Source organism: Nanorana parkeri, unplaced genomic scaffold (genome assembly GCF_000935625.1).
Source record: "Nanorana parkeri isolate BGI_ZX_2015 unplaced genomic scaffold, ASM93562v1 scaffold99, whole genome shotgun sequence".
NCBI lineage: Eukaryota > Metazoa > Chordata > Amphibia > Anura > Dicroglossidae > Nanorana > Nanorana parkeri.
Genome location: NW_017306367.1, coordinates 678,283 through 690,884, shown reverse-complemented (window position 1 = coordinate 690,884; position 12,602 = coordinate 678,283). Strand labels below are relative to the sequence as shown.

The 12,602-nt window shown below is 44.5% G+C and overlaps 1 protein-coding gene and 1 long non-coding RNA gene across 2 annotated transcripts in view; one reads left to right on the top strand and one right to left on the bottom strand.

The window, feature by feature from the left end:
- Positions 1-1,090: 1,090 nt before the first annotated feature.
- The window catches only part of LOC108784143, a 22,527-nt gene continuing 11,015 nt past the window's right edge, over positions 1,091-12,602 (bottom strand). The window contains exons 2-3 of the long non-coding RNA XR_001941052.1: positions 11,810-11,816; positions 1,091-1,155 (exon numbers count right to left, since the gene is read on the bottom strand). This is a non-coding gene — a long non-coding RNA (uncharacterized LOC108784143). The remainder of the gene's footprint in view (positions 1,156-11,809; positions 11,817-12,602) is intronic.
- B4GAT1 (beta-1,4-glucuronyltransferase 1) lies at positions 1,223-4,563 on the top strand. The gene is made up of 2 exons (XM_018552883.1): positions 1,223-2,424; positions 4,172-4,563. The coding sequence occupies exons 1-2, from the start codon at positions 1,351-1,353 to the stop codon at positions 4,361-4,363; spliced, it is 1,266 nt and encodes a 421-aa protein (XP_018408385.1). The 5' UTR covers positions 1,223-1,350; the 3' UTR covers positions 4,364-4,563.

Below are 12,602 nucleotides of genomic sequence, written 5' to 3'. Positions count from 1 at the left end.
CACTTTAACTCCTGAGTTTAGTGTCACTTGAAGATTCCTTGACTAATATGCAACATGCACAACTGTTCATCCCACTCAGGGTGTAATTACAAGGTTAGCTTCATACATATGCTGGTTCTTTTAGTTCCACAAATGGTGAAGAGCTGTTAGAAGATTAAAAAAAAAAAACACATTTGAAATGTTGCACATGTTGCAGTCTTATAAAAGAAAAAACTTAAAGTTCATCAGCTTCCAATCACATTTAGTCTAGCAGCTTGGATGGGAAACTTCTGGTTATCTCTGTTCCTGTGACTTCTCAACTGGGGAGCAGAGCTCAATACTTGAAAGACAATAGAAAGCAGACCCAGTTCTGTACCTTTTATTATTTTATTGGACATGATGACACTTCTATAGCACACAGTTCAGGCAACTCTACACACCCCACTCCTCAGAACACTGTCTCTGACATGACACTTTTATAGCACACAGTTCAGGCCGCTCTGCACACCCCCCTCCTCAGAGTCAGAACACTGCCCGATGTGCTGACCCGCCTGCAGCACACAGTTCGGGCAGATCTGCACACCCCCCTCCTTAGAGCACTGTCTCTAACATGATGACACTTCTATAGCATACAGTTCAAGCAGGCTTTGCACACCCACCCTCCTCAGAACACTGCGCCCGATGTGGTGACCCGTCTGTAGCACACAGTTCAATCAGCTCTGCACACACCCTCTCTCAGAACACTGCGCCCGATGTGGTGACCCGTCTGTAATACACAGTTCAATCAGCTCTGCACACACCCCCTCTCAGAACACTGCGCTCGATGTGGTGACCCGTCTGTAGCACACAGTTCAGTTAGCTCTGCACACTTCCCTCCCCTTTTTAGAACACAACACTGTCCCTGACATAGTCACATTTCTGAAGCACTCAGCTCTGCACATCCTCCCCCAGCTATCTAAACACAGCCCTCTTCATGATGTCACTTCCAGCTCCTCTCATGGATGGGATCTTAGCTTGTGCTGTGTTTATGTGAGGTCTTGGCAGGGTGATGAACTGGGAAGGGTGAGGTGTGCAGTCACCAGCGTTCCTGAATCTGCATGTTGTGGAGATGAGAGTTGAACATTGCAGCTGCTATGGTCCTTACACAGTGTTATATGATTCAGGGTTTGTGCAAAGCTGTGGGTAAGGAAGAACTGTTGATCAAACGTATTTTTATCAATGTATTTGTATACAATAGAATAGAATGCTGTGGCTTCTTGTTGTGAGTTAGGACCAGGAGTGTTGCTGCTTTTTATTTTGTAACGTCCATAGAGCACAATAGCAGAATCTGAAAACCTATAAGGTGCTAGAAGTAGCTTGTAAGGTCAGGCGATGCCAGGTGCAGTGCGTTGCTCATTTTTTCGAGTGGCACTGGTAGCCCTTCTCCTTGTTGCTCTACTCCAGCTTCTCTACCTTTCTCTCCTCTCTAACCTGCATGGACAACAACAGCCAAGATCAGCACATCCAGTACATGCAGGTTCATCTAATACAGATTCAGAATGGCAAAGGGAACAAAAAGACCATATAAAGGCGGTATTGGCTACTGGGGGCATTCTGGATGGAAGTGGACAGTACCGGATTTATCGTCACCTGCTGGCACATGAAGAGAGAACATCAAAAACATTGGACTTGGTACTGGCCTCCCATACTAGCCTTAATAACTTGTGGCATTTGCAAGACCTAGTTCAGCGTTGGGATGGGAAAATTTCCCTGGCACTGTTTGCTTCTAGTTCTGCTCAAGCAAAAGTTGGCACAGTGCTAATATTTACTATTGCTCAATTGTGCCCATCAGTGAGACAGAGGGTGTTCTTTCATCTGGTGTGCCAGTCTGGGGATCAGGCAGTTTTTCCAGAACTGGAAGACCAGGCTGAGTTTGCAAATCTACGTACATGCCAGGCTGTTTTTGTAAAGGCAGCAAGCATGGGTACACATATAGTTAATTATGCAGGTAATGCTTCTTACCCTAACAATCTTCTAAGGAATGTTGCCAGGGCTGGTATTGGAAGCACAACCTTTGTATTGGTAGTAGACATTGATATGGTGCCTAGTGAAGGACTAAGGTCAAAATTTTTGGATTTGGCTGCTCAAGGGGTAGATACACATGCAGTATTTGTGGTGCCAGCCTTTGAAATTAGACACACCCGGCGACTGCCTGGAACCAAAGAGGAACTGCTTCGACTGTACCAAGTGGGAGAGGTCCGCACATTTTATGAAGAGCTTTGTCCCCGATGCCAAGCACCTACTAATTATTCAGCGTGGTTGAACTTGCCGGAGAGTTCTAGTAGACTGACAGTGGCTTATGTTGTGGAATGGAGGGATCCATGGGAACCATTTTATATTGGGAATAAGGTTGTGCCATCCTATGATGAGAGATTCAAGCAATATGGATTTAACAGAATCAGCCAGGTAATGATAAAAGAAATATAAAAGATGAAATACTAGCCTGATTATACAGACTAAATAATACACAGCATTTTTGTTGGTTACACTCTGCAGCATTGTTGCCCAAATAAGTCTCCAAAAGTTTTACTGTATGTAGACTAATGAAAATTTACCCTCTGTGTTTGTTTTTCAAGTAATTGTTAATCCCACGTGGTTTGCATTTCTTCACATCTAAACAGACGTTCTTGTGCTAAGCTGGCCATACTCTATGGCCAGATTTTCTATGGCCAGATGGAAAAAGTGCAACAGATTCCTCAATCTATGCTAAACTGTATGGATGGAAGAATCTCCCACTGGGCCAAGCTTCAGTATCTTATTAGTCGGCCCTGCCGGCTCTCAAAATTCCTGAACAATCGGATTGGATGCAGGCATTGTTCAGGTATTTTGAGAGCCAGTGGGGGCCGACTAGCAAGATACTAAGGTTTGGCTCAGTGGGAGATTCCTTCATCCATACAGTTTAACTGGTGGCAGTTTTGGAGTGCTCTTCTCTTATTTCCTCCTCTGTCTTTGGGACATACAGATGGGGGCATGTACAGAAAAAATTATCTGAAAGGGGTCTTATTCCCTACTTTATCTGAAACTAAAAAAGAAATATAAACGTTTTGGCGTACATACCCTTTTAAAAAAAAAAAAAAGGCATAGGGCAATGAGAAAAAAAAGAACTTCTTATGTTTGACTAGTAGTAGTAACTCACATTCAACTAGTTTTGGCTTGGTTAGTCTACCTAGACCTGAGTAACTGTTACTAGCTATACCATGACCTGGATAAATGAGAACCTTCACAGACATCGCTACAAGCTTGCTCCCTTGATGGACTACAATCTTAATACAGATTAGCAAACTAAACATGAGATTATAGTCCTTCATGGGAGGGAGCTTGGAGCAGTGGCTACTTTACAACACACAGGGACCATGGGGAACAAAAGTAGCCACTCTCCGGAAGAAAGGACAGTGTCAGCATGACATCAGTGATACTGAGTGATAAACAATTAGGATACATTTTTGTTAATAGTTAAAGTTTTTTGAAGGGCTGTTTTTTTTTTGTGCCTAATACACTCTTTGCATTAAGGCAAAAAACACCAAGCTATTTCTAACACCCCCGCCCCCCACACTTACCTCCTCCACTATGACCAGAAAGATACTCACTCTGGGTACTGAGGGCAGAGAAGCCATAGGCTCCTACTGCCGTCAGCCAAGCTGTGAATGCAAGAGTGGGGGCTTGGCCGGCTGCACGCTGTATGTATCTAGAGACCCACACAGCTAGGTGCGGGCACGGCTGTGACGTACAGGTGCCTTCACAGCAGTCAGCTAGCTGTGTACAGGGGGAGTGGCGCTAGCATTCTGGATAATACTAGAGAACAAGGAAATAAAAAGAAAAGAGTTTTTCTTAGCAAGTCTGGCCCCCATAAATTAGAAAAAAAAAAACCTGAAGGTTTAATGTCGCTTTAAGGTACTCAAATGCATTTTTAGTGTCACTTTAAAATGTATGGTGAGGTAATCTAATTAAAAAAAAAAAAAAGGGTTGTCAACCTCAGCATTCCAGTGGTTCCTCTACATCTGGGAGTCATGGCTGTGGTTGACAGAGTCTTGCAATGCCTTATGGAACTTGTAGTTCCATAACAGCAGGAGTGCCAAGGTTGTCTACCTCTGAATTAGAAGAAAATGTAAAACTGTGTACACTTATCGATTTACTTCTTTTCCCTTTCCTTAAGGCATGTGAATTGAATATAGCTGGCTTCACGTTTGCAGTCCTTGACTCTGCATTCCTGGTTCACAAGGGCCACAAGTTACCTGGGGACTTCCACAGCCAAAAAGATGCAGAAAACAAAAGAAACCGTCAGCTCTACAGAGGCTTCAAGGAAGAACTAAAGCTAAAATACCCAGATTCCAGCAGGCGCTGTTAATGCAGTTTAGCTGTAATATGAAATGGTACTCATGTTTGTAGAATTACATCCGTCATTAAGTGTGTGATTTGTGGTCTTAGGACAACATTTCTTAGGCAATTCTGCTATGTTTGGTGAACATCTACATCTAGCAATTTTACAAAGTCCAATAAGATGTAATCTGTAATCATATTTATTAAGTGCCACTACTGGTAGACTGACACTGTATCCAGCAGATGTGAAATTACTTTGTGTTTTCTATCTTCTGATAAAATGTATGTTAGTAACACTGTTTATGGTTTATTCATCTTAATTACATAGCATTCTCAAAACCATCATTCAAGTGCTTAGCCCTAATAGCATCAGTGTCTTTAGGAATAGTTTTTGCTCATAACAGGAAACTGTACGTTTAATGTATGTTGAAATCTTTTCTATTTATAGTCAGTGACATTTAGGCCTCATTCACACTCAGTGCGTACACGTACGTGCGGCGTGCAGGCCCATATCGGGCCCTTATCCCTGGTTCGAGCTCTGCTGTACCTGGTGCGAGCCCGGGACCAGCACGGTGGCTCTGTGACAGGGGATCCGAGGGAGATCAGTACACGATCTCCCTCCGTTCCCCTCTATGGTGTCAGAATGCGGAAGTGATGTATATTACATCACTTCCGCATTCTGCTGCCACTCTCCAGCTTCAGAACCTGATGAAGCAGATCTGTGCTTCATCAGCTTCTTTGGGGGGTCCTAGGTGACATTAGGGGTCTTGGAGACCCCTGATGTCTCCATAAAGAGGACCTGTCACATCTTTGCTATCACATAGAGGGTTTCTTAGCCCCCTATGTCAGTGGTTCTCAACCTGTGTAACCTCAGGACCCACATTTGTCCTCGGTCATTAAGTCGTGACCCAAGTAGTACTGCAATAGAACGCACGGCAGTGTGGGCTGCTGTGCTGGTGCTCCATCCATATGTGCATTGCTTGTACAGCTCCCATGTGCACCTGTAGAGTAGCTGGGAGCCAGAATGTGATGTCACTCCAGTCCAGGCACCTCTACAGGACATGCGAAGGAACAATGCACGTATAACTGGAGCTCCCTCGCGGCCATATCCCCAGCCCACCCCACCTCACGTCGACACTTGGCTCCGGACAGCATATTTTGAAGGGCTGCTCAGTGTGAGAATGGACAGTGCTGCGCCTGGGGGAGGCTGAGTAGCCTCTCACCTAGAAAAGTGAAAGGCATATGGCGACCCACTGAACAAGGGGTCGCGACCCACTTTTGGGTCACGACCCACCAGTTGAGAACCAAGGCCCTATGTGATAACAATAAAGAAAATCGGAAAAATTAAAGTTGCAGAAAAAAACTTAGTCACACATGAAAAAGAATTTTAAAAACAAAAAGTTTTAAAAAGTCCCCATCCATACATACACGTGTGCAAACATGCGTCAGGTGCGCATACATGCGAAAACAACAGTTGTGCCCATTACGCCGCACATGTTACATATCGCCGCGACCGTTGCAGTGAGAGCAATCATTTTAGGACCATTAATCAATGATAACACTAAACTGATGAGCAGTAAAAACTTTGAAAGCGTCGGCTATGGTCAATTTTGGGTATGGTAGTTTTTTGCGTTTTCGCGGGTGCGTGCAATTTTAAGGCTTGACATGTTTGGTGTCTATTACCCGTGACCCCATCTTTTATCTTTTACCAAGAAATTAAGTAATAATGTATTCTAACATAATGTAAAAAAAAAAGTTAAAAAAAACAAAATATTTCAGTAATTTTCCCTTAATATAGTAACAAATAAAACCCCCAGTGGTGATTATATACCACCAAAAGAAAGCTCTATCTGTCCCAAAAAAATGTTTATAAAATTAATTTCAGTACAGCGTTGCATGACGCAATAAATGTCAGTCAAAGTACCGCAGCGCTGAATACTGAAAAATGGCAGGAAGGGGGTTTAACACCTGGTCAGCAAGTGGTTAAGTAAACTTTGATATGGAGTCCCCCACCCTCCTAATCACCCTGGACATATACATATCTCAGGTACAGATTCAAAACTGATGATGACTTGATGGCTGCTGCACAGCACAACCTCTCAATTCCATTCCCATTTAGACTGTCTGTAAAGGTGCCCACACACCTTGCGATAATCGTACGATAATCGCACGATTATCGCACGATTATCGCGGGAAATCCCGCGATCGTACGATTATCGTAAGGTGTGTGGAAGCCGTGCGACCTCTACTACTGTAAGGTCGCACGACTTTTATCTTACAAACATGTTCGAACACCCGCGGAGAATCGTACGATTTTCAGCGGGTGTGTAGCATGTTCGTAAGATAAAAGCCGGACGGTCCGGTGTGCGCAATCGCACACTGCCCGTTCGGCATTGCGGTCATTGGAAGCTGCCCCTCAGCGAGGCTGGCTTGCAATCATCGCAACTACGATCTGCCTGTCCAAGATAGGCAGATCATACGTTTTTTTAATTACCTTACAACCATCGCAAGACTAAAGTCTTGCGATGGTTGTAAGGTGTGTGCCCAGCTTTAAAATGACTTGTGTGTGCCATCTCACTTTGCGGAGTATAAAAGCCATGCTTGGTGCTTGTTCTCAGTACAGCCATTATACTGGAGGAGCAGGCTACATTTGTGTCCTCTTAACAGACAACCCAAGTGGAAAAGGAGGGGAAGCTACAGGTCATTTTACATTAAAGTGCAGCTGAAGCCAAAACCTTTTCTTTTTTAATTACATTTTTTTTTTTCTATTTTCAATAGAGTGGTGAGGGATTAGTACACCTCAAATTTGTATTGCTATGTGTCTCCCTGTTGGGGAGATTCACTCTCGCTGTTTGTCCTGGTGACAATTATTACTGAAGGTGAAAGAAAAATAAAATACCAAATTTTGGGTTGAGTTGGTAATTCTTCCAATGGGGATACCATGGGTTATAACTAGGGATGCACCGATACCGGTATTTTGGTACCGAGTACAAGTACCGATAATTTTTTTGCGGTACTCGCCGATACCAATTACAGAGTAACCAGAGGAAAGAGGTAGTTGCGCGGGGACGGGGGCCACACAGACAGGCTGCACACATTTTACACGTGATAGCGGTGACACTAAATGTAGATGGCAACTTACCGCCCGGCGCCTGGAACTTTATGTTCTGCGCGTCGGGGGATTCCACACCGCTAGGCCTGGCATCGGTGGCCTTGTGGGGAATCCAGGCCTGATAGGGAGACCGTGCAGTAATGCAGGAGGTCACAAGAAGGTATAGGACTGGGAAAACTCTCACAAGAGAAATATGTGGACTTCCACTGCCCACGTTTTATTTTATTGCTGTCTGTCCGTATGACCTACTTTTTCCATAATTTCTTGTGTGTAGTGGAGTCGGAGAACAGTAAAAGCTGACCAGAAGTTCTAACCTTTCCTCTACTCTAATAAAAAACTGAAAGCAAATTGTACTGAGAACTGAAGTCTACATCATGGTTTTTTATTGCATTCAGACTGAGATAATAGAACCTGCATAGAGAACTCCGTTTTCGGTGTCAGAAGATGAGCTTCTCACTAAATTATTTAGGAAAATAGTGCATATACTGTAAGTGCTGTCCTGGCTATCTGTTGTTGACTGGTAGCCCTAAAACTGGCCACACATTAAAAACTGGCTTTACAATCTCATTTATATTTTCCAAGAGCTAACTTCAAGTGAGGGCCTTCCTAAACATTCCATTCACATTATACCCAGTAAGGTAGGCCCTCACACTTTAAAGCTGTTGGTAAATATAAAAGATATTGTACAGTAAACTCCCTGTAATCTGGCGTCCATGGGGATTGGTAGATTCCAGATAAATGTAGTTTCTGGTTTCTTGAGAGTTACTATTAAAAATATCATACCATACCATACCATAATATAAACACTGTATTGACTTCATATTAATATTGAAATGCAGTAATCAAAAGCAAATTAAGGCAAGTAGACACACTTAAGACACATAGGCATGCAATCATTTTCAGGATAATACATGTCACAGATCAGCAGAACAGTGAGTACACAAGGAATTTCTGGTTAGATGAGAGTTCTGGCTAGTTGAATTCCAGCTAACAGAAAGTTTACTGTACAATCAAACAGTAAGTGCCTGGTTATCTTAAAGTTGGGTAAAATAGTTGAAATGGTATTGCAAGGACCTGTGTAGTGTAAGAAAATGTGGTTCTTCTTTGTCTTTACAGTAACTGTGTTCAGCAGTCTTGTCTGAACTTAGATCCTGCCCCCTTGCCGAAGTGTCCTGTTCTGTAGATCAGTAGTCACTTTCCTTCCTTGCTTGTTTCCTGTCTATGCTGCTCCCATGAGAACACCCCTGCGATCAGCTGACTCTGCCAGAGCACCTTGAAGAAACCTTGGGGTCAGCACACAGTTAAATGAGAACTATGAGATGAGTGATTAAGATGCATCCTCATAGTTAGAGTTGATGTGTGACATTGAAACTGTCACAAGTCGGCTCTTTTGATCGGGAAGTGAGCAAGCACATACCGTCGCTCGCTCACTTCCTGATCATCTCCCTGCAGAGAGTGGTGACTGTCAATCACCGCTCCCTGCAGGGACTTCCCCTCTCCGATCCTCCAGCGCTGACTGGAAGAACGAACAGGGGAGGGGGCGGGCACAGCTGGCTCTGCCTCTAGATAGGCAGAGCCAGCTGGGTGGATCTCGACAGTATTGTCAGGATCCGTACCGGCTGCGGCGCTCTCAGTATATAGTAAGCAATGGCTATGAGCTTTGCTTTGCTACTGAGCTTTGCTCACGGGAGGACGTTAGTAGGGTGGTAGTAGTAGGGTCCTCCCGTGACCCTAAAATGAACTATGGGATAAAATGGGTACTCCATAGTTCTCTTTTAAGCCTTAACATCCGTGAGAGGGTCCCTAGCAGAACACTGGCTGATCCTAAATTCCGTGCCTTGGAGTCTCCCACATCCTGCTGACATGTTAGTCCACTTTCACTATTGTGACACAATACTCACTATTGTGACAGTTTGCTTGGGCCGTGAGCTTTTTGGAGACCCTGGTTCCAGTTAACCATCAAATGCAATTTCTGGCTCAGAGGATTGACTCCCAGCAGGCAAACCAAGAGCGTAATAAAGTGTTCCTACAGGGCCTTTCTCTCTAACATGACCGTCTGCAGTCCGCTGTAGCCCGGCTCCGTCTCCAGCAGCCACTGCACCTCCCATGGGACTGGAAGAAAGTACCTCTGCTCTCCATCTCCCTCCACTGCCTTGTTTCTCTGCTGATCCTATACAAAGCCTGTGTCGTGGCTTCATAAACCAGTACTCCATTCACTTGCAACTTTCCACGAACCACCTGCTGGCCACTTTCGTTTCGGTTTTGAAATGTTCATTTCGGTGCACTTCTAGAAAACAGTCATCTGGGCATGTCTACAGTCTGCACTAGTAGGCAGGCAAATTGGTTCAGAACCTGTGCCTACTGTTCTGCAATCAGTGCTGGCACAGTAGGGTCAGCAATACAGAACCAGCAGAGAGTCTTGTCTCTGAGGTAAGTTCCCACTGACAAAAATGATATCTGTCTGTGAGGGGCAAACTTTATCCCACTTCCCACCAATGTAAGGGACAGACTTCTTCCAGCAACCACCAATGTAATAGAAACTGGTGCACCCTCTATTCCGTGCTGTACATTCCATACCCCTGACTGCTGCACCCTGTACATTATATAGTCAAACTGCTGCGCTCTTTGCCCTGTGCTGTCCATTATATACCCTAGACTTCTGCACTTTGTATGCTGCATGTTAAACACTGTGGAAGACATCACTTTGTGTGCCATGCTGTACATGACACACCCTGGACTGCTGTACTCTGTATATCATGCTGTACATTTCATAGTCTAATCTACTGCACTCTGGACACTGCAGTTTGCACACTGCGCTGTATGTTACATACCCTAGACCACTGAACTTTGTATGTTGTGGTTTACATTACCTAATCCAGACTGTTGCATGTTTTCTTGGACCACTGCACTCTGCAAGAAAAGTAGCTAGCGGAGATGCTTTCCTAGCAAAGGCTGAGAAGCCCTGAATGGGGCCACAGAGTGAATATTGCTGGAATGAAGATAATAATTTTACACAGCAGGGTGCAGGAAGTGTGTGGGGGCAGTTAAAGGAGAACTATGAGGTGAGTGCTTTTCACTCACCTCATAGTTCTAGCCGACCTGTGACAATGAGACTGTCACAGGTCAGCTCAGCAGATTGGGAGGTGAGCGAACACATACCTGCCGTGACAGGGGAGGGGCTAGATTCCCCCTCCCCGCTCCGATCCGCTAGCGCTGACTGGCGGAACGGACGGGGGAGGGGGTGGGTACAGCTGGCTCTGCCTCTAGATAGGCAGAGCCAGCTGTCAGTCACATAGCTGGGCGGAACCCGGCATAATTGTCGGGATCCGCTTCAGCTGCGGCATCTCAGTATACCGCGAGCTACAGCTCGCGGTATACTGAGCCTAGGGTGACGGGAGGACACTAGTTTGTGTCTTCCCGTTACCCTAAGTAGAACTATGGGGAAAAGCCTTAACCCCATAGTTCTCCTTTAAGTGATATTTAAACTTTGGGTTTTTTAAATATTTCTTGTTTTTGGAGGCCAGACTTACTTTGATACACTTTTTTTTGCTCTTTACATTTTTTTATTTCCTCATTCTCAAGTGGTATTAGGGTTGCCACCTTTTCTTCAAGCGAAACCCGAACACTCTAGCAACGCACTGACATTTTTTGGGGGAGAATGAGTGTTGGCTTATTCATATGTAAATAGAGCCACCCATTCTTATGTAAATATCACAGTTGAGACTATTTTCAGTGGGGGGCCAGTAGCCCCTATCTTAATTTTAGTTGCCCCTGTCTGCCTGACATCCTGTGTCCGAGATTCTGCTCCCATGAAACCCGAACACAGCATTCAAAACCCTGACTGTCCGGGTGAAGCCTGGACAGGTGGCAACCCTAAGTGGTATCCAAACCAAGGATTTTAGAAAAGTACTGGTGTTTTTTAGGTTAATGCAGAGAATGCATAAAGGTAAAAAACACCAAGCCTTTAGTACTACTTTAATTAAAAGAAAACTGCACTAAGCTAGTCTCAGACAGACAGCGGTGTAACAATAGCCATAGCAGCTCACACAGTTGCTATGGGGCCTGGGGAAGGAATAGGGGGCCCCTTTTGGGGGTTGTTGAGGCAAATCAAACACAGGACATCTGGGTGCAGGTAAGTGAAGATAACACAGTCCCAGTTTTAAGACTTGAAGAGGTTGTGCTGACACAGACCCTGGATTCCTGTGAAGTTGTAAATAAAACCCCAAAGTGCCCTCTAAATTAAATCCTGACAAGACAACTGAGGATTGTAGTGCTGCAAGAAAAGTTTAAGTGGAACTTCAGCCTCATCTGCTTCTGTACCATCTTCCCATCTTCAATTACTTCAGTTGCTTGGTGGAAAACTCTGTTGCTCTGTATTTTTGTATTCTTTCTTGGGGACACTGTGTGCCTCCAAATTGTCTTTGCATTGCATTGCAGTAGGCAAACTTTCTGTCTTCAGTTGCACAGTCAAGATTCACTGGCTGTTTTTGACATGAACCCTGGACTTCAGGCGGTGTCAGTCAAACAGCTTTCCTATGTGATGCACACAACTTCCATAGTGCCAGTTTAATCTAAACTAGAAAGAATTACTGCTGAGCTCGCATCCTCTACACACTGGATTCCAAGAACAGCAGCTAATGGTGCACTGCAAGTTGTCTTGTTGCTCTCTGTGTGAACACAGTGTTATTTCTCACAGAAGACTAATGCTGGGGGTTTACCACTACTGTTACTAACACCAATTACGGAGCATTTATTTTTCTTCCCACTGACACCATTGCAGGGATTCCAACCTGGTTTTTTTTTTTTTTTTTTTTGTATTCTGTTAGCTGCTGCCGTCAGAATAAAAACAAAAAACCCAGCATAGAAATGAATAGCTGGATTGCTATTGGCTATTTCAATTTGGAATAGCCAATGGTAAGCTGGCTATTGCACCCGCCCTCTCCTGCTGTCAATCTGCAGAGGAGGACCTGATGGAGAACTTCAGGTCCACCTCTGCTGATTGACAGCAGCAGTGGGCAGGTGCAATAGCTAGTGTGCTATTCGCTATTGCAAATTGAAATAGCCAATAGCAATCTAGCTATTCATTCTATGCTGTTTTTTTTTATTCTCTGACTGACGGCGGCCGGCGGGAAAAGGTTATTTTGTCTGTACGCGC

Excerpts from the sequence above, each read along its gene's own strand:
- B4GAT1 (XM_018552883.1), top strand. The coding sequence starts at position 1,351 with ATGCCAGGTGCAGTGCGTTGCTCATTTTTTCGAGTGGCACTGGTAGCC. Across the intron at positions 2,425-4,171 it reads GATTTAACAGAATCAGCCAG|GCATGTGAATTGAATATAGC; the intron begins GTAATGATAAAA and ends CCTTTCCTTAAG.